At 41.4% G+C, this 22,532-nt stretch overlaps 1 protein-coding gene across 1 annotated transcript; it reads right to left on the reverse strand.

Moving 5' to 3' along the window:
• Window positions 1-461: 461 nt before the first annotated feature.
• On the reverse strand, window positions 462-22,461 carry GLOD4 (glyoxalase domain containing 4). Its single transcript, XM_061176703.1, has 9 exons — window positions 22,340-22,461; window positions 19,504-19,553; window positions 18,824-18,944; window positions 15,357-15,501; window positions 10,175-10,311; window positions 9,313-9,399; window positions 8,929-9,042; window positions 8,752-8,838; window positions 462-1,268 (listed from the first exon to the last, which is right to left on the reverse strand). The coding sequence occupies exons 1-9, from the start codon at window positions 22,427-22,429 to the stop codon at window positions 1,203-1,205; spliced, it is 897 nt and encodes a 298-aa protein (XP_061032686.1). The 5' UTR covers window positions 22,430-22,461; the 3' UTR covers window positions 462-1,202.
• Between the last annotated feature and the right edge of the window lie 71 nt (window positions 22,462-22,532).

Consider the following 22,532-nt stretch of genomic DNA (forward strand, 5'->3'; position numbering starts at 1 on the left):
AGGAGGAACACAGCTTGATTTGCTTTGAAACTCACAATTGCTTCCCTAAGATAATTTAAGTGGAATGAAAAGTGCTGTGGAGCTGGGAAAGAATTTTTTCCTCTCAGTGAAGGTAAGATAGCCCTATCAGAAGGTGAGCTGAAACTCACTGTGAAATTTCCATACCCTACCCTGCCAGCAAGGGAGAACAGCAGAGGCTATGATTTACAAGTAATTTCATGTATATTGTACAGGAACTGGTATCTTCTGAGTCAATCCTTTCCAATTTCATCAGTTTCTTCCCTATAGTTTGAACCTGGCCACCACTTTAAATAATGAGTTTTACAGGTTGGTTTTAACAGCTTGATTTCAGAAGCATAATTTCAAAAAACATTTCATAATAACTATGCCCAACTTAATTCTATTTCCAGTGATTAAAATTGATTTGTTCTGCAGAATTAAATAGAAAACAAGAAAATATTAAAAAAAAGATTTTCATGCTGAAGAAATCATCTAATCCATCACTAAAAATCTAACATGGTCTCTTCTTACGAGGATTAAAAGAAAAAAGAAAAAATATATATAGAGAGAGAGAGAGAGAGAGAGAGAAACTAGCACAGAGCCAGGTGTGTAGCAACATAACACATTAGATCCTTTTGTCTGTTTTCTCTGGCTACTCAAAAATTTAAAGCAAAGAATGTGGGAACGTTAACCAAGTCTTTTGGTTCAAGGCACAAAATTTCTTTAAAAGTTTTCATTGGTCAAGGCCTGCCAGAGTAAGACATTAGAACAGCATACTGTCACCAGGTACTGGAAGTACTCCTGCTGTAAGCAATTGATTTGGGTTTATTTGTTCTCTTTAAATCTACATACTTAAGAAAATTCCCTCCATCCCCAACCAAAGGTCCTGTTCAATACAGCTGTCCCAGGCTTCAGAAGAATGTATTACTAATCTAATACAGTTACACACAAAATGTACCCTTCCAGGGATGGCATAGATGACAGCAAGAGTTCTCCTCTAAATGGACTAATAATGAAAGGATTTTCTCTCTAAAATATATCAGAGCTCTCAAAGATTAAAATACACAAATCTTCACCACCCAGCCTCTCTGCCTATACAGGAAACCACCAAGTTGTGAGAACATTTGTCACATAATGCACACATCAGGCCTCACAGGTGTTCGACAGGAATCACTAATGCTTGTTCCACATGATGTCTTCGGTTAACCTGAAGCCTTTGGTTTATTTTGTGCAGCAAACCATTCATCACTTTTATCTTCTGCCATTGCCTATAGAAACAGAAATTGGAATATTTATTTATTCTCAGTCCATAAAATAAAACATATAGTCTACTTCGTACCTCACTGCACTGCCCACAATCAAGAAATTAACAATTAAAAGATGTTCAGGGACTTCTCTGGTGGCACAGTGGTTAAGAATCCACCTGCTAACACAGGGAACATGGGTTCGAGCCCTGGCCCGGGAAGATCCCACATGCCGCGGAGCAACTAAGCCCGTGCGCCACAACTACTGAGCCTGCCCTCTAGAGCCTACGTGCCATAACTACTGAAGCCTGCGTGCCCAGAGTCAGTGCTCTGCAACGAGAAGCCACTGCAATGAGAAGCCCACGCACCGCAACGAAGAGCAGCCCCCGCTCGCCGCAACTAGAGAAAGCCCGCGCGCAGCAACGAAGACCCAACGCAGCCAAAAATAAATAAATTAATTAACTAAAAAAAGAAGAAAAAATGTTCATTCAGTATAGAGTCTTGTGTTTACTTTGACAGAGGATGCTGATGGGTATCAAGCAATCGCTTCTTAGTTCTCATTTTGCAGAGTAAAGGGCAGAGCCTGCAGCCGGAAAGTGCGGCTGACGCTGGCTGGAGAGCAGGCCAAGCACACCTGGCTGTGGGCTCTTCGGAACAGAAAGTGCGGTCACTCTGAGAGTCTGGGTGGGTTCTCAAGAATCTTTAGTGCTCAGGAGACTCAGTCTAATGATGAGACCAAATGTGAAAAGCTATTTTGACATCTTAGCAATGAGCCTGGAATGATTTCCTTTTTCCACGCCTCCTCCCACACCATTCCGCTGATGCTGGTACTGTTTGGTTTGGAACCTCTTAATTAAAAAAGAAGGCTTGTTAATAACAATATGTTTTGGTTCCACCAGAGTCCTTTTATCCTATCATTCCATGAGGTTGAGGTCATAGAAAGGGGCTTGTGGGCGGGAGAGCCCAGCTTAAAACTGAAGTCTCTTTTTAAAAAATTTTATTTATTTATTTATTTATTTATTTAGGCTGCATTGGGTCTTCGTTGCTGCGCACGGGCTTTCTCTAGTTGTGGCGAGCAGGGGCTACTCTTCGTTGCGGTGCGCGGGCTTCTCATTGCGGTGGCTTCTCTTGTTGAGGAGCACGGGCTCTAGGCACGCAGGCTTCAGTAGTTGTGGCGTGCAGGCTCAGTAGTTGTGGCTTGTGGGCTCTAGGGTGCAGGCTCAGTAGTTGTAGTGCATGGGCTTAGTTGCTCTGTGGCATGTGGGATCTTCCCGGACCCAGGGCTCGAACCCGTGTCCCCTGCATTGGCAGGCGGATTCTTAACCACTGAGCCACCAGGGAAGCCCCTAAACCATTTTTTAAATTACTGGATTGATGCTTTAGAGAGCTAGTGCTGGCATCAGGGATTGACTGGAGGGTGGGAGGAGGCTTTTGCAGGTGAAAATGAGAGCCTTTTCAAAAGGGAAGTAGATAGACAAAGGATTTCAGAGGTAGAACTCACAGTTCCTGGTGACTAATTGCTAATAGAATGTAGGTGTGAGGAGAAACAGTATTCAAAAATGGCTCTGTTTGTAAATCTAAAACTATTCTAAAATAAAAAGCATATTAAATGTTAAAAGAAAAACTGGCTCTGAGGATTCTAGCTTAAACAATTGTGATAACAGATATACAGTGCTATTCAGGAGCGGGAGCAGAGTATAGAAGAGGACAGAAGAACTGGCTTTGAAACCTGAAAGACCTCTGTTTGAGCCCGTGCCTGCCACTTACTGAATGTATAATATTGGGTGACTTACTCTTTTGAGCCTCAGTTTCTTCATCTGAAAAGGGAATGCTATCCACCTTGTAGATTATGGTAAGAGTTGCAGAATATACATAAGGCACTTAAGAACATGTCAATATAGGAGATGCTTAATAAATAGTAATTTTTATCTTTCTATTATATTAATGAAGAATGGATTTGAAGTAAGATAAATTAAGTTATAGGCATGTGGAGTTGAAATGTCCATGGTCTATCCAGGTAAAAAGTTTCTTTGGCTATAACACTAATCTGACAAAAAAAGCATTAAGCATAAAAAAAAGTTGATAAATTGGACTTAGAGAAATGTCTGCTCTTCAAAGGCCTGTATTAAGAAAATAAATAGTCAAGCCATTGAATGGGGAAAGTACTTGCATTTGCAGATTATCTAACAAATGACTCATATCCAGAACTCCAACACAACAACAAGAAAGAGAAAAACAGTCAAAAAATTTTAAAACAGGAATTTAAATGGGCCTTGAAAAATAAGCAAATATTCAAATGAGAGAAGGGACATTCTAGGAGAAAAAAATAATGTGAGCAAAGACACAGAGAGTGAAAATAAATTTATATTTAGAGGTTAGAGAATGGCTAAAATGTGAAATAGATCAGTGGTGTGTCTTCCAATTAGTTTGTCATGAAACTCAATGGATCAGATAAATTATTCTGGATTGATATAGTCCAATTAGATTAAAGCTAAATAAAAAATACATAGGGCAGTAAAGAAACAAACAAAAAAAATACACAGGGCAAACCAACTGTATAAAACCATTTTTAGGTGGTCAGGGAAATTTTAATAAGAACTGGATTTTAGGTGGCATTAAGGATATACTGTTGGGGGTTCCCTGGTGGTGCAGTGGTTAAGAATCCGCCTACTAACAAAAAGAGTAAAATACCTAGGAACAGACCTACCTAAGGAGACAAAAGACCTGTATGCAGAAAACTATAAGACACTGATGAAAGAAATTAAAGATGATACAAACAGATGGAGACATATCATGTTCTTGGACTGGAAGAATCAACATTGTGAAAATAGACTCTACTACCCAAAGCAATCTACAGATTCAATGCAATCCCTATCAAACTACCACTGGCATTTTTCACAGAGCTAGAACAAAAAATTTCACAATTTGTATGGAAACACAAAAGACCATGAATAGCCAAAGCAATCTTGAGAAAGAAAAACAGAGCTGGAGGAATCAGGCTCCCTGACTTCAGACTATACTACAAAGCTACAGTAATCAAGACAGTATGGTACTCGCACAAAAACAGAACTATAGATCAATGGAATAGGATAGAAAGCCCAGAGATAAACCCATGCACATATGGTCACCTTATCTTTGATAAAGGAGGCAAGAATATACAATGGAGAAAAGACAACCTCTTCAATAAGTGGTGCTGGGAAAACCGGACAGCTACATGTAAAAGAATGAAATTAGAACACTCCCTAACACCATACACAAAAATAAACTCAAAATGGATTAAAGACCTAAACGTAAGGCCAGACACTATAAAACTCTTAGAGGAAAACATAGGCAAAACACTCTATGACATAAATCACAGCAAGATCCTTTTTGACCCACCTCCTAGAGAAATGGAAATAAAAACAAAAATAAACAAATGGGACCTAATGAAACTTAAAAGCTTTTGCAAGGCAAAGGAAACCATAAACAAGATGAAAAGACAACCCTCAGAATGGGAGAAAATATTTGCAAACGAACCAATGGACAAAGGATTAATCTCTAAAATATACAAGCAGCTCATGCAGCTTAATATCAAAAAAACAAACAATCCAATCCAAAAATGGGCAGAAGACATAAATAGACATTTCTCCAAAGAAGATATACAGATTGCCAACAAACACATGAAAGGATGCTCAACATCACTAATCATTAGAGAAATGCAAATCAAAACTACAATGAGGTATCACCTCATACCAGTCAGAATGGCCATCATCAAAAAAATCTACAAACAATAAATGCTGGAGAGGGTGTGGAGAAAAGGGAACCCTCTTGCACTGTTGGTGGGAATGTAAATTGATACAGCCACTATGGAGAACAGTATGGAGGTTCCTTAAACTAAAAATAGAACTACCATATGACCCAGTAATCCCACTACTGGGCATATACCCTGAGAAAACCATAATTCAAAAAGAGTCATGTACCACAATGTTCATTGCAGCTCTATTTACAATAGCCAGGACATAGAAGCAACCTAAGTGTCCATCGACAGATGAATGGATAAAGAAGATGTGGCACATATATACAATGGAATATTACTCAGCCATAAAAAGAAACGAAATTGAGTTATTTGTAGTGAGGTTGATGGACCTAGAGACTGTCATACAGAGTGAAGTAAGTCAGAAAGAGAAAAACAAATACTGTATGCTAACACATATATGTGGATTCTAAAAAAAAAAAAAAGGTTCTGAAGAACCTAGGGGCAGGACAGGAATAAAGATGCAGACATAGAGAATGGACTTGAGGACACAGGGAGGGGGAAGGGTAAGCTGGGACAAAGTGAGAGAGTGGCATGGGATATATACACTACCAAATGTAAAACAGATAGCTAGTGGGAAGCAGCCACGTAGCACAGGAAGATCAGTTTGGTGCTTTGTGTCCACCTAGAGGGGTGGGAGGGAGACGCAAGAGGGAGGAGATATGGGGATATATGTACATGTATATCTGATTCACTTTGTTATACAGCAGAAACTAACACACCATTGTAAAGCAATAATACTCCAATAAAGATGTTAAAAAAAAAAAAAAAAAAGAATCCACCCGCCAATGCAGGGGACACGGGTTGGATCCCTGGTCCGGGAAGATCCCACATGCCGTGGAGCAATTAAGCCCGTGCACCACAACTACTGAGCCTGCACTCTAGAGCCTGTGAGCCACAACTACTGAGCCCATGTGCCTAGAGCCCGTGCTCCGCAGCAAGAGAAGCCACGGCAATAAGAAACCTGCGCAGAGCCCACGAGCCACAACTACTGAGCCCGCGCGCTTAGAGTCCATGCTCCGCAACAAGAGAAGCCACTGTGATGAGAAGCCCATGCACCGCAATGAAGACCCAACGCAGCCAAATAAATAAATAAATAAATAAATAAGAGGTTGATATAAGGAGGCAATATAATGTTGTGTTAGCTGTAAAAAAAAAAAAAAAAAAGGATATATTGTTGATTTTTTAAGTGTGATTATGTCAATATTGTATATACGAAAATTCCTTAATTTTTGCTTTTTTTTAAAATTTATTTTTATTGGAGTATAGTTGCTTTACACTGTTGTAATTTTTACTTTTTAAATCATCTTAAAATGTGTAAAATTCTTAAGTATTTAGGGTTGAAATGACATGGTGTCTGAAATTTGCCTTAAAATTCTCCAACAAATATCCCCACTGCCAAAAAAAAAAGTGGGGTGGAAAGGAATGATGAAAAATTATGGCAGAGTTGAGTGGTGACAGTCACATAGGGATTTTGTACTCTTTTGTGTATATATGGAATTTTTAATCATGAAATATTAAAAATAAAATCTGTTATGGAAAGAAACGGACAGAAGACAACACACAAATGTTGGTGAGGACGCAGAGCAGCTGGAACTCTTCTATACATACATGGGCAATAGTGTAAAACAGTTCAATCACTTTGGACAACTGTTCCGCAGTTTCTTAGAAAGTAAAAGCAATTCCCCTCCCAGGTATTTACCCAAGAGAAATGAAACATACATCCACAAGAAGAGTTACATGAGAATGTTCAGAGCAGTCTTCCTTATAATAGATAAAAATCTGGAAAAAACTCCAATGTCCACCATTGGAAGAATGGATAAGCAAATTGTTATATTCATAAAATTGAATACCACTCAGCAAAGAAAAAAGAATTCTGGCATGTACAATTACACTGAGGAATCTCAAAAAGGTTACGTTGACTGAAAGAAGCCATTCCATTCATATGAAGTCCAAGGACAGACAAAATTCATACGACAGAATTCAGAACAGTAGTTGCTGCTGGGAGGAGGGGTTGGGAACTAGAAATGGGCACAACAGAACTTTCTATAACAATGAAAATACTCTATATTTTGAGTAGTGGTTATACGAGTACATGTAACTGTCAAAACTCATCAAAGTGGACACTAAAATTTCTGTACACTTAAATTCTGTGTATATTTTACCTCAGGAACAACAATGAAAAATGCTCGTTTAGAGCTTAGTGGGGAGTGGGAACTAGAAGTTAGGAAGTTGAGAATGGATGATGGCTGAAGCTCTGCGTAGAGATGACCAGAGTAACAGGTAACTTCTACTCAGAGAAGAGAAAGAATGTATAATGAGAGAGTAAAAGACAGCTAAAGTGGGACCGTAGGCAAAATCATTCAGGATCAGTCACAGAAAAAGGTGCCTGTGGCTGAGAGGAAGCTGTCAGAGAGAAAGGAAGATGGCAGGATCCCCAGCATCAAGGGAGAAGAGAGCTCAAAAGAGGAGGAAGTTGGGGACGTCCCTGGTGACGCAGTGGATAAGACTCCGCGCTCCCAATGCAGGGGGCCTGGGTTCGATTCCTGGTCAGGGAACTAGATCCCACACTCATGCCACAACTAAGGAGCCTGCGAACCACAACTAAGGATACCGCCTGCTGCAACTAAGGCCCGGCACAACCAAATAAATAAGTAAATACATAAATAAATTTTTTTTTTAAAAAAAAAGAGGAGGAAGTTGGTCAGCGATATGAAAGAGCAAGAAGAACAATCTAGCCAATTTGTCAACTAAGAGGTTGCCTGAGATTCTATTTTCCTTTATGGTAAAATTTGTAAACGCTATATTTTTTGTACATTTCCAGCTTTAATGAACAACAATTGAGCGTCCGTTATTTTGTCAGCAGTTTGCTAAGCTCTATAAACAACACAACAATCCTATGAGGTGGATAATCTTATTTCCTCAAATTTTTGGATAAAAAACTGCAGTTTAGAGACTTGAAGTAAATTTCTTAAGGTCAGTCACATAGATACTAAGTGACAGAACCAGGACACATTGATTCATTCCTTTCAGCAGCAGCAGCAGAGTATTCACTGAGGGCCAGCTACATACGAGGTACGTGCTAGGAGCTGGGGTACGACACTGCATGCTGCTGAAAGATCGTGTTTGACGAGGATAGAAAAATAGTCACTGGATTTGGCAAGAGGAGGTCACCGATGACATCAATGCGTCTCACTGCATGACAGGAGCCAATGCGGAACAGAGTCAAGTGTGAATGGGAGGTAAGAAGTAGAAACGGCGTGTAGGGAGATTTTTAAAAGAAATCTGGAGAAGGGATATGGGGTAAATAAAAGATTTTTAGAAGATACTAGAGTTAGTTTGTATGCTTATGAGAACAATTTGCTAGGAAGGAAGAGAACGATGCTGTAGAATGGAGAAGAGATGACCAAGGGGCTAAGGCAGTGAGAGGGGGTGGCGTCGGGGCACTTCCGGTCACCGAGCAGAACAGTGATGTATTTAGCAGCAGTGGTTCTCCAAGGCAGCCCGAGGTGGAGGGAAGGCACACATACTGCACCCAGATAAGAGTCACATAGGTGGCAATGAAGTTGACACAAGTCTCTGGCTCAAAAGTCACCTCAAAAGGACACGGTTCTGAAAGTAAGAACTGGCCCCTGATGCTTGGGTCCTTCTTCATACACACTTAACAGCACCCCCTTGAGCTGAAGGTGAGATAAATTTAGAAATGAGACTCACGTCATCCAATAATTTGCTTCCCTCTGTATCCATCTTAGAGAGTTCTCGAAATGCTTCATCCCCCACAAAGCAAATTTCATGTCCATCCTACACCAAAAGAGAGAAAAGAAATTTGGCAAAAAGACACCTCAGAAGAAAGCCCTTGTGCAGCCTGTCCTGTTCGTGGGTAATACTTACAGGGTCGGCCAAAATGATAACTTGCACTGTTGCTTTCCCTGGAGTGTCCAGACTCACCAGGGGAGTCAGAATCTTCTGGTTCTGCCTTTTCATCAAATCTTCTAAGTCTGACAACTTGAGGAAAACAAAAAAGCAAAGTGAGCAAGGGGTCCCACGCCACTCTTGGGCTGTGGTCCTCGAAAGCCCCAGAGGAATCTCAGATCAACCAGAAAACTCTGGCGCCACTTGTTTGATTTTATTATCTCAGCTGCTCTTGAGTCAACTGTTGAACTTGATACCAAAGCCACAATCAACATGAACCTAGAGAAGGGAGGGTCAAGTTTCCTAGCTGTTTGAACTAGCTAGTCATAGAGTTTAAACAAAAGACCTGGTACCAAACATTACCTCTTTCTGGGGGCAAGAAAAGGCAATTCGTCCAAAAGCTGTTGCATGATCAACTGCCCCTTGGATGCCCTGTAGCTCCAGCTTACACTGAAAAGACATGAGAAAGCGGGTTTATTTTTCGGAACAGGTTACGTGGTAAAAAAAAAAAATTCAAACAGGGCTAAAGGAATAAAGTAAATTCTAAGTCTCCCTCTTACTCTCACCCCAGAGGCAACTAGTCAGCAGGCATCCATAGGCATATACCCTTTTTTCTTTTTTACACAAATAGTAGCATAATTTATGCATTATTCTGTCCATTGTTTTTCTCCAATTAATGTTACCATCTCAGCACATAGAGACTCGCCTCATTCGTTTTGATGGCTGCTTACTAATCCATTCTATGGCTGAACCATAAATGGTTGAACTACTGCTTGAATCCACAGGGCATTTAGGTTATTTCTTACATTTTGCTATTACAAACAATGCCGCAGCAGATAACCTTGTACATACTTCTTTGTGCACGTGTAGGATAAGTACGTTTGTAAAATAAATTCCTAGGAGTAGACCTTCTGGCTCAAAGTAAAAGGACTAAATCATGCTCAAATGCTAAGTTATTAAGAGAAAAAAAAAAAAAGATCATCATTACAGCATTAAATCTTGCCTACATCTCTTCTGACTCAGCAAATCCACTCCTGAAAGGACACATTCCCCAAATATAAACAAAGGTAATATCTGGGTGGTGAGCTCACCGGCAATTTTAATTTTCTTCTTTCTGTTCTAAATATTGAATTACTATGAAGAAACTATGAGAATAACCTTCATGTTAACCTCATTTATAAGCCAAACTCATAGTAACAGATCATTTCTCTCCAAGATTGCTCACCTGGTTATCAGCATAGCCCAGCAAAGCCCTCTGCTTCTTTTCATCTTTTTCATAAATTTTCATTCCCAGTAGACTAGACCAGTAGTTCAAGGACTTCTGAAGATCAGACACTGCTAGAGTTACTTTTAATACAGGATCTGTAGGGTAACGAAACAGCAGGAATGAACAGGGCAGTGCAAAGGAATGGAATAGAAGGACCCAAACAGGCTCAAGTATATATAAGAATTTAGGGGTTTCCCTGGTGGCGCAGTGGTTGAGAATCTGCCTGCCAATGCAGGGGACACGGGTTCAAGCCCTGGTCTGGGAAGATCCCACATGCCGCGGAGCAACTAGGCCCGTGAGCCACAACTACTGAGCCTGCGCGTCTGGAGCCTGTGCTCCGCAACAAGAGAGGCCGCGATAGTGAGAGGCCCGCGCACCGTGATGAAGAGTGGCCCACGCTTGCAACAACTAGAGAAAGCCCTCGCACAGAAACGAAGACCCAACACAGCCAAAAATAAATAAATAAATAAATAAATATTTAAAAATAATAAAATAAAAAAATAAAATTTAAAAGAATTTAGTTTATAAGAAAGGGATTTTAAGTCAGTGTGAAAGGGCAGATTATTCAATAAAGATAAATGGCATTAAGATAACTGGCTTCCGTGGAGCAACTAAGCCTGTGCGCCACAACTACTGAGCCTGGGCTCTAGAGCCCACAAGCCACAACTACTGAGCCTACATGCCACAACTACTGAAGCCTGCGTGCCTAAAGCCTGTGCTCCGCCAACAAGAGAAGCCACTGCAATGAGAAGCCCGTGCACCACAACAAAGAGTAGCCCCCGCTCCCGGCAACTAGAGAAAGCCCACGTGCAGCAACGAAGACCCAACGCAGCCAAAAACAAATAAATAAATAAATAATTTTTTTTTTTTTTAAAAAGATAACTGGCTTCTTATTTGGTGGGAAGAAACTACACCTTTAAACTAAATGGCAAAATATATTCCTAATGAGTTAAATGATTAAAGACTGAAACCATGAAAATACTAGAAATGGGTGATTATTTATTTAAACAATTTTGGGGTGGAGAAAGATTTTTTTTTTATAAATAAGATTTTTTAAAATATTTTATTTATTATCATTAATTTATTTTGGCTGCGTTGGGTGTTCGTTGCTGCGCGTGGGCTTTCTCTAGCTGTGGTGAGCGGGGGCTACTCTTCGTTGCGGTGCACGGGCTTCTCACTGCAGTGGCTTCTCCTGTTGTGGAGCACGGGCTCTAGGTGTGAGGGCTTCAGTAGTTGTGGTGCACAGGCTCAGTAGCTGTGGCTCGCGGGCTCTAGAGCGCAGGCTCAGTAGCTGTGGTGCACGGGTTTAGTTGCTCCGCAGCATGTGGGATCTTCCCGGACCAGGACTCGAACCCGTATCCCCTGCATTGGCAGGCGGATTCTTAACCACTGTGCCACCAGGGAAACCCAGAAAGATCTTTTTTTAAATCTGACACTAAAGATAGAAAAACCATGAAGAAAAAAATGTGCTAGGTTAACTACACGAAATGGAAAACCCCTAGACAACCAAAAAAAGAATTACTATCAAAATTAAAGAATAAACTACAAAGTAGGAAACATTGTTTTAACAACATATATGACAAAAAGTCCTTAATATTTAAATCACCTTTAAACACAATAGGAAAAAGATTCACGTCCTAGAAAAATAGGCAAAAGGCACGAAGCAGTAATCCACAAAAGGAGGAACTGGAACAGTCAATGAACATATGAAAGCATATTTGACCTCACAAAGAAATTAGAATTCAAATAAAACATTTTGTTATCTAATTAGCAAATAATTTTAAAAGTTCACAGTGTTAACTGTTATAGTACAGGGGGGAAAAAGCCACAATCATGTAATAATGGCAGAGTGTAAATTAGTACATTTCTGAGCAACAATTTGACAGAATGTATCTAAAAACCATCCACTGCTTTTGAAAGAGCAATCCCATTTTCAGCAATTAAAGAAGTGACTGTGGATGTATGAAGGCCTTTCGTCACAAAGACATTCATCACAGTGTTGCTCATAACAATGAAACACCAGAGACAACATGAATATCTAACAACGGACAACTGTTTCTCTTCCTACAATGTCACACAATGGAATCCCATATATATTTAATTATATATTTATTTCTTTTGATAAAAGATTGGAAAGATATACTCTAAAATGTTAACAGGGACTTCCCTGGTGGTGCAGTGGATAAGACTCTACGCTCCCAACGCAGGGGGCCCGGGTTCGATCCCTGGTCAGGGAACTAGATCCCACATGCATGCTGCAACTAAGACCCAGTGCAACCAAATAAATAAAATAAGTAAAATGTTAACAGTGGTTATCTGTTTTCTTCTTCCTTATTTTTGCATATCTGTGTGTCTAGGGGAAAAAAATCTATTTTTTTGTAAAAAGAATAAAAGTTATATTAAAACACTTAACATTATTGGAAACTTTTATATTGTAAAGTGACTTTTTTTAAATTTACATATTAATTCATTTAAAAATAATAAGAATATTACAACATTTTTTTGGTGAAAAATAACTGTGTTTTCCAAAACAAGCAATGACAAGAACAGCATCGTTTTACATTTTTGTGAATCTCTTTAAGGTCTGGATTAGTAGAAGATAGCTGGATTCTTACATCTGCTTCTGTATCCAGTCTGTTGCAATATGTTGTTTAGTTGAAGCATATGAAGAAACTCCAGCTTCTGAGATATAAGTTGTTTGACGAGTATCTTAATAGTCTTTTTGCATAGTCTTTTTAGATATTATACTAAAATTTTTCTTTAAGGAGTTTGTAAAGTGACTTTTTGAAGAGCTGTTCCAAGTCTGTATCTGACTAGGATAAATTCAATGCATTTTTCTTCAGTTTTCACTGCCTTAGTCCCGTTTGCTAGACTAGCAATACCATGGCTAAAGCAAGGTGTTTCTCACAGGTGCCTCTACCTGGCAGACTGTTTTGTTTTCCCCATTCACTGAGAAATCAACAAATTCCAGCTGATTCAGACCCTGAAGGGAGGTAGGGGAAGGAACAGTCATAGTGGGTGAAACTACACAGGAGTGATTCATTCAAAGAAGTATGGACACCAGCTAGACTGATAGATTTGACTATATCACCAACCAGAAATTAATGCCCCAAAGGTATTATCATTCCAAAGAACAAAAACATCTTATGATGAATCTAGAGACTGTCATACAGAGTGAAGTAAGTCAGAAAGAGAAAAACAAATATCGCATATTAACGCATATATGTGGAACCTAGAAAAATGGTACCGGTTTGCAGGGCAGAAATTGAGACACAGACGTAGCGAACAAACGTATGGACTCCAAGGGGGGAAAGTGGAGGGAGGTGGTGGTGGTGTCATGAATTGGGAGATTGGGATTGACATATATACACTAATATGTATAAAATGGATAACTAAAAAGAACCTGCTGTATAAAAAATAAATAAAATTCAAAAATTCAAAAAAAAAATAGTGACCAAAAAAAAGATTCTATGGAAAACTTTTCAAGTTACTTGGAGGTAATCAAGATGATGTCATTAGAAAATATTTGAATTTTAATGTCAATACCCTAAATTGATATCTTTGGAATATAAAAACCAAATCTAGAAAGCAAAGCAAAAAAAAATCTTATGATTGTGAGGCCCTCCATTATTTTATGTACTGAAACATTATTAAGACTAGGGAAAAAATGTATAATGGAATGAGTGGCAGGAGTTAAGTTTCAAAGTTAGTATATAAAGCACCTATCACCTATCAATAAAAATATTCGTAAAAATCCCTTACATTACCAGTGAAGTTCAGAAATACCATCTCTCAATAAGTCCCACAGTACCAGCCTAACCTCCCACACTGGAACATCGCTCTTTCTTTTGCTGAGCTCCAGATGAAAAGCAAGTAGCAGTAGGGACTTCCCTACTGCCTTCCAATGCAGGGGACGAGGGTTCGATCCCTGGTTAAGGAACTAAGATCCCACTTGCTGCGGGGCAACTACAGAGCCCGCCGCGCCCTACAGCCCATGCGCCACAACTAGAGAGAAGCCTGTGTGCCGCAACTAAGACCCAACTCAGCCAAATAAATAATAAATAAATAAATATTAAAAAAAAAAAAAAAAAAAAGAAACAAAAGCAAGTAGCAGTAAACACAACAGTCAGGCTCAGTATGAGGGGCCTCGGGGACTTGAGGCAGACCAGCGGGGAAAGAGAATGTCTTCACCTCAGGTCCACTTAGGGGCCTGTGTTCACTGACTGAATGGCAGGCAGAAGTGCCCTTGCTGTTCACCAGTATTTTTTTTCCCCTTTTCTTGCTTTTGTTTTTCTCTCGGCAGAGCAGGTAGCAGAATTTGCAGGAATTAAATACATGTATGACGAGGACGCCTCGCACGTGAAACGTCATGCAGTTTCTCTCCCGCTCGCTGTGGCGGTCAGGGTGGTGGGCTCCTCACTTCATTCACCCACACTGACCGAGAACCAGCACTGCAGTCTGGGAAACTGACCTTAGCTGGAGGATACGACTAACTGGTCTAAGGATAATCCTATTTCTCTTGCCTGCCAGCGATTGGTTCAGGAGCAGGCATGTGAATCAATTCTGACCAGGAAGTTGCTGGAAGATTCTAGGAAAGTTTTGCTGTGCTCTTAAAAAAGAGCCACAGGAAGTCAGTTTCTCTTTCTCTTACCAGATGAGAATGTGGAGGCAGGTAGCCCCAACTGCTACTGGCAGCCACCCTACAACCCTGAGGGGGAGAAGCAGACCCTCGCGGACAAGAGGATGCAGAGAGAGAAGATTTGCGTTCTTGATGCCATTGCTGAGCTGCTGAGTCAACTAACCCTGAAGTCTTTCCTACCCAGAGAATGCCTGCTCTGTGAACTAAAACATTTTCTTACCGTTCAAGCTACAGTTGGGTACCTAATATCTGCAGCTGCAAGTATCCTACACAGATACATTACCAGTAGAATAGATAGAACCAGTCCAGAACCCCTATAGTGATGCACTCAAATCCTGATATGAGAATATAATTTCTGAGAGGACAAATAACAACACTGGCTTGGGAAAGATGTGTCATGTCAATATAGAAAGACTCCACAGGAGACAGAAATCGAGCTCCCTCTCTCCTTCCATCAGAAGCCTTTAGACAGAGGGCTTTTGTCAGTGTGGGGATAATTACCTGACTGAGATGGACTGCGGTTCTGCAAATAGAACTTATATCCTCCCGGGGCTTTGGTTTCAAAAACACCTTCTGCCACTTCACTGAGTGGCCACTCCAGCTTCCTGGCGTTGCTGACAGCCTGGCTAGAAGCGAGCGTGATACCCTATGACAAACAACAGTATCACCCAAGTGCGTAATCACAACAGATCTTTTATAGAAGATAATGAAGCAAAACACCACTGCCTTTACGTCAAATCACCTAAGATTTAATTGGCATTCAAAATTTTCTGCTAGTAATTTTGAAGTAGGTTTTGGACATTTTTCTCCCGCAAAGATTCCAAACTTTGTGAATTGTAGGACAGAAACACAAATGCCAGAGAAAGTTGATTCATTTAATACCAAAGATAATCTCTCCTCACTTTCGAGATCTGGTCAGAGAAATCTTGATCTTACCCTTGGCTCGCCAGCTACTTATTTAAAATGTTCTGTTTTTAATTTTGCTTTTTAAACCAAAAAACATAAACCAACTATTGAGGCATTCTTTATTTAAATTAATCAAAATGCCTAAGAATGCGCACTATGCCTTCCGATGTGTTCGGCCTCGTTTCTAGCCTGGACTGCAGATCAGCCTCTCTCTGCCTCCAGTCTTGTCAATCCATCATCCACTCTGCAGCTGGAGTAAACTTTCTGAAACCCACCCTACAGTCTATTCTCAAGACGGCAACCCCATGCTGCTTTTCCTCTGCTTAAAACCCTTGATGGCTCTTTATTTCACTCAGGGATGGCTTACGATGGCCTGAAAGGGCCAAGACAATCTGACCCATGTCATTTCTGAGCCCCTCTCCTCCCCCTCTCCCCTGGCTCTATTCCAGCCATGCTGGCCTCCTCATGTTTTCTCAAACACGCCAGGCACTGTCTGAGGGCTTTTGCACTGGCTGTTTCCTAGCTGAAATGCTCTTCCCCGAGATATCCACACGGCTAACTCCCTTATCTCCTTCGAGTCTTTGCTCAGATGTCACCTCCTCACGGAAACCTGCTCTCAATGCCCCACTTAAAATTAAAACTGGTCATTTGCCCCACACTCCCAAGCCCCCTTACCCTGCTCTGTTCTTCCCCCATTACAATAATCACCTTTAAAATATTCAATAACATATATTATATTACATTATATTATATTATTTTATTTATTTATTTATTCATTCATTCATTGAAATTTATTATTTGTTGTCTGTCAGGCCCTGGGCCCCTTCCCCTACCAGGCACAGATTCCTGTCTGTTTTGTTCACCGCTTGTCCGAAGTTCGTGGAACAGTGCCTGGCACATAGCAGGCACTCAATAATAAATAATTTAATACATAGGTCATTTCACATATTTGTTAACATATACGTAAACTAAACTCCTAGAAGTGAAACTGCAAGGTCAAAGGGTAAAGGCACTATTTTGATACTGCCAAACTTGAGGCTGCACCACTTCACACTCTTATTAGTAATGCATGAGTGTGGCAGTTTTCCCACACCCTTCCTCACAGTGCGTTATCACACCTTTTGATTTTTGCCAATCTGATAGGTGACAAATGGCAGCTCGGAAGTTGAACATCTTTTTCAATGTTTAAGAGACTTCCTCTTTCTTTTACTATATAGGGATTCTTTATATATATGGGAGTTCTATTTAACCTGTTTTTCTTTTTGTTCCATGAACTGAGGAGCAGCACAGAAGGTACCTTTCATCAGGGCTCTCTTACTACCGAAGTCTCCTGGGAGGACCCACAGTGGAGCCACCAAGCTGTTCTCCACCTACATGGCTTCTAGTACCTGCAGGCCCACTGATCAACATTTGATCTGAGCCCATTAAATGTTTATGGCACCAAGATGGTTTTGCTCTTTTTTTTCTCCCTGATTTAAATTTGGAGAGTAAAGAAAAGAACGATAAGGAGAAACACAGAGACCCTCATATACACTCAATCACCAAATCCTATGAACTCTACCTCTGACATCTCTCAAATCCATCCTCTCTCTCTCTCTCCCACCACTGCCACGTTTGTTAGTTAAGGAGCTGCAGGTGGCTGTATAACCTTTGTGCTGGTTGCCTCACTTCCAGTCCTGCTCCCTGCCAACCCAACCTCACTGCTCTAGCCAGGGATTCTTGTACACTGCAAATACTGTGTCGTTCCCCTGCTTAAAAGCGGCTCCACTCTGCTTTTAGAATAAAGTCTGAACGTCCTGATATGATGTGGCCCCTGCTCACTCCTCCAGCCTCAACTCTACCCACTCCCTTCTTCACACACTAAACTCCAGCCAGCGTGAGTTACTCACAGTTCTCTGAGCGCCATGCTCTCACCTCCAGGCCTGTGCACATGCTGAGGACCGCCATCTCACCCTCCCACCCTGACCCCCCTCACCTTGCTCAGACGTCACTTCTGGGAAGCCTTCCCTGAACTCTCATTTATCTGAGAATAGGCTGGAAATTCCTCCTGTGTGTTCCCACATTCCCCTGTTCTTATCCCTATCTTAGCACTTATCACACGGTATTCTTGTTGTCTCTTTACCTGTTTCCCCCATCAGACAGGAAACTCCTTAGGCCAGGGAACATGCTCTAAATTGTATCCCCAGGACCTAACAAGGTACATGGCATAGAGCAAGTCACAATAAATATCTGTTAAATGAATAAATTAGTGAGAGGCATGGAGAGTGAGAAAGAGAAAGAGAAATTTATTAATCTGTTATATCTGAGCAGTCTTTTCCATTTACAAAACACTTTTACATATATCTGATCCTACAAACTTCCATCTAGGTACCATTATTTTAACATGAGTTAACAGGAATAGCGAGATCAAATGAGCAAATAACATCTAGCATGAGGTAGAGTTGCTCAGTAGATTCTGGGTAAGAATCAGTTACTCCTCTCTTGCTATGTATTTGGGCCCAGTGACATTCCTTCTCGCACAAAGTAACTGCTCAGCAAATGGCAGATACTATTACTATAACAGGTGCACAACAACTTGAATTGTTGAATGCATTAATGAATGCACTGCATGCAATGACACCTTCTTTCTATCCTTAAAACCTTCTCAGATTTTTCTCTGACTAGGATTGACTGCAATCGCTCAACCCAATCACAACTGTCCACTAGAGAGAAAATATTTCTCTGGATGGTGATGAGGACCTGACGAACCACTGACTCTGGCCCTTCCACCTCCCGAGATTCAGTCATTCCCCCAGGGGAGTCTTGTCTCCTTCAAACCTGTCTCTACGTCTTGAGCTTGATTCCTAAATGGTGGGAGAACACATTTCATCCTGAGCCAGCTTGGAGACAGGGGCCCAAGCAGGTTTCTTGGTTTTGTTCTTTTTTAAATAGAAAATATCACAAAACTAATCACTAAACTGTACCCCAAAGCCATCAATCAGTAGTCATAGTTATCTACAGCCGCATCAGTGACCTCTCTAAAAGGTACAGCCAAAAATCTGCTAGAACAAAATGATATTTACCATGAAGTCATTGCCAAGCTTGTAGTTGCCAATGCCGTAATTGTAAGTCAGTTCTGCAACAAAATGATCATCCTCAGGTCCAAATCCCACCATTGTTTTACTCCATTTTCCATCATAAGGCCTAGAAAAATGAAAAAAAATGAACCCAGTGACCACAGACAAAATCTGCTTCAGGCTGCCCCCAAAGAACTATTGGGACAAAGAGGTGGGCAGTCCCTTCTGGTCCTCCAAGTACCCATAAGGATGAGATGACCTCAGCCGGTGCTAAGAGCAGCTGTGCACAGTGCTCATGGGCCCCATCACCAAAGGCTCAAAAGACCATTTGTCTGGCACCTACTTGAGGGAAAGATTCGTTTACCTTTTCTTTAAAGTAGGGAGCTGAATCCTATAGGGACAGTCATCCCACCTGACCTTAACTTATTTTTTGCCTACTCGTCAAGCATGCAATTCCCATCGGGCCTTGGAATTTCTCAGCTTGCCATGGTTACTAAGCTTAAGAGATATTCCATAAGACATTGCTTCATCCACAGAATATACTTATTTGTGACCCTGAAGCTGCCTCCCTAATTCATTGCCTCCTTAATTTATTCTGCTGCCTTCTACTCGCTTTGAGAAACTGCTTTCTGTTCTTCAGGGGTATTCAGAGACTAAAGAAGATTTTAAGAAACAAGGGGTCATACCCATTACAGGCAGCTCTGCAGCCTTCCTCAAATTCCTCATGCCGAAGAATCTGGTAAGGGAATGAGAATAAACGGCAAAGTTGTCCTAGTAGTACACACAGCATATTTAGCACAAACTAAAATGTCAAAACACAGACATTATTATTTGTAAGCTTTCCGTGTAAAACAAACAAAAGATAACGAGCTGTATATCTTTCCCAGGCTGGAAGTAGTAGAGGTAAGAAAGATCGGCTTGATACCAAGGGTCAGGCAACCAACCAAAGTTGTAAAAGCTATTATATTTAGATCGGGAAGCAGTACTGTGTAGTGAAAAAAGTGTGGCCTTCACTTAGTAGCTGTGTAACTCTGAGAGCGACATATTAGGATCTGAGTCTCCTAATATGTTGTGAAAATAGATAATTTATTAAAGCATTTGACACAGAACCTACTACACAGTAGGCTCTCAATGTGTCAGTTTCTGTTTTCCTTTTTGAGCCCCACAGCTACTGCTCCAGTTCAAGCTCCCATCACATCTCTCACAGACTATCAGAAATCATCTTACTGATCTCTTTCCTTAATACCACCATAAAATTAAGTCCCTAAAGCACAGCTCTGATCACACCACGGCCCTGTTCTAAAATGTAAGAGAGCTCCCCACTTTCTATGACATCAAATCCAAATTCCTTAGCATATTATTCAAGATACTATCAGGGACTTCCCTGGCAGTCCAGTGGTTAGGACCCCGCGCTCTCACTGCCAGGGCTGGGGTTCGATCCCTGGTCAGGGAACTAAGATCCCATAAGTCATGTGGCGCAGCCAACAACAACAACAAAACCCAAAAAACTAAAGGCACATAAAACTAGTGGTGCTTCCCAAACATATCTTAACTTTGCATTGGCTGTTCAGTTTTTCTAGTATACTCCTCCCTCTAATCTAGGTCTGTGGATATCCTACCTATCTTTAGAGGTCACCTCAAGTACAAGGTCTCCATGAATTATTTCCTAAGGACCAGGTTAGAGTTAAAGCTCTCCTCCTGTTGTACTTTTATAATAATGGTAGCTAACACTTACATAATACATACCATGTGTCAAATACTACACATATAATAATGTGTTTAATCTTTACAACCACCTTTTTATCAATGAGGAAACACATTAAGAGAGAGCTCTGTGGTTTTCTATCATCAAATTTCAAGTACCATTACCATCAGCAATGTACAATTCCCACCCCCATTCCAAGCCAGGAGCTTTAATTGAGGACAGATACCAGGGTTATTTTCATCTTTGTCACCAAAGCCCAACACAGAACTATGAAACGGGTGATATTTTTTAAATGACTGATGAATTCAGGTAACTCCCTTTGCAATCCATGTCTCCTGCGGTGTCTCTACATTAAATCGCACTCTTGCACACTGTAAACAAAGAATGTTGCCTGCAACTCCATTTCTACAGGGACCAGAGCATCAGCTACTGCAGTGGCCCACCAACAGTGCACCTTGAAGGGAATTCAGGATGGAGAAAAACAAGAAGCATTCCATGCTTTGGATGCTGGCCCTAGATATTTAAGATGCATATCTAAGGCATAATTTCAATGAACCCAGAACCCATCTTCTGGGACTTCCCTGGTGGTGCAGTCGTTAAGAATCCCCCTGCCAATGCAGGGGACCGCTTCCTGGTCCGGGAAGATCCCACATGCCGTGGAGCAACTTAGCCCATGCGCCACAACTACTGAGCCTGCACTCTAGAGCCCCCGAGCCACAACTACTGAAGCCCGCGCGCCTAGAGACCATGCTCCGCAACGAGAAGCCACCGCAATGAGAAGCCCGCGCACCGCAAAGAAGAGTAGCCCCCACTCGCCGCAACTAGAGAAAGCCCGTGCTTAGCAACGAAGACCCAATGCAGCCAAAAATAAATAATTTATTTTTAAAAATCCCAAGTTAAAAAAAAAAGAAAGACGCATTAACTTGAGATGTCTGTTTTTGTGATTAGCAGTAATCTTTTGATGTTCAACTACGTGGTTTTGTTTTTTTTTTCCCCCCCAGAAAAAAACTCATATATATTCTAGCTCCGCCCTTGCCTCTTCAGGGCAGTTCCTCAGAGCTATCTGAGAGGCTGTCTTCCAGGCTATAGTCCTCAGCAAGGTCCCCAAAATGAACTTAACTCGAAAATTTTAGGTTGTGCATTTTTGTTTCAGTTGACAACATCTAAAGTCCCTGCTTATCAGGAAGCTCCCCAATAGCTTCCACCAGCTTTTGCCACCCAGGTGATCTCTGCAGAATCACAGCTGCTCAGAGCTGGAGAGAGGCCACTTCCAGGTGTTGGAGACGAGGATGGGTTCTCACTTCACACTTAGATCTGGACTATGGAGAGAAGAATTGGAGCACTCACCCAGAGAGACTGAATATCCAAGAGATTATTCAAACCAGCAACAAGAGAAGCAGAACTCTGACTAATGCTGATATCTAAACCGAAAGGCTCCAAACCAGAAGAGAGTCACTGTTCACCGGAGGAGTATTATATATAACTTTTTATTTACTGCCTTTCCCACTAGACTAGAAGCTTCGCAAGGCCAGGAATAAACATTCGTGAATAAACTTAAATGAAAGGACGTGTGTGGGCACACAATCGGCGACTAGTAAGTGTGACCCCCTTTCAAAGTCCATCTAACCCAAGCCGCGACTCGCGACGCTTCCTTAAGTTGAGAACCACAGAGCTAATGGAAAGTCTAGGGGCTAAGATCGGACACCCGGGTTCCCGCTGAAATCCACATCACACCCTTTTCTCCCCTCCCTCGGCCATGTGGGGCTCAGCCTCCCGCGACCCCCTCGCGCGCCAACCCCTCTCCGCCCCGTCTCCACCTTCATTCCCAGGACATCACGATAGAAACACGCCGTCTGGAAGCGGTTTCCCACTTTGAACACGAAGTGCAGAGCCCGACGAGTCGCCATGACCACCCGTCACTCGTACAGCGCCGCACCGCACCGCCCACAGAGGACGCCGGCGCGGTAGTGACGTCACTGATCGCCGCCGGCGCGCCCTCGTGACGCAGCT

This window comes from Eubalaena glacialis, chromosome 19 (genome assembly GCF_028564815.1).
Source record: "Eubalaena glacialis isolate mEubGla1 chromosome 19, mEubGla1.1.hap2.+ XY, whole genome shotgun sequence".
In the NCBI taxonomy this organism is placed as follows: domain Eukaryota; kingdom Metazoa; phylum Chordata; class Mammalia; order Artiodactyla; family Balaenidae; genus Eubalaena; species Eubalaena glacialis.

Excerpts from the sequence above, each read along its gene's own strand:
- GLOD4 (XM_061176703.1), bottom strand. The coding sequence starts at position 22,429 with ATGGCGACTCGTCGGGCTCTGCACTTCGTGTTCAAAGTGGGAAACCGC. Across the intron at positions 19,554-22,339 it reads GTGATGTCCTGGGAATGAAG|ATTCTTCGGCATGAGGAATT; the intron begins GTGGAGACGGGG and ends TTCCCTTACCAG. Across the intron at positions 8,839-8,928 it reads TTATCATTTTGGCCGACCCT|GATGGACATGAAATTTGCTT; the intron begins GTAAGTATTACC and ends CTTTTGGTGTAG.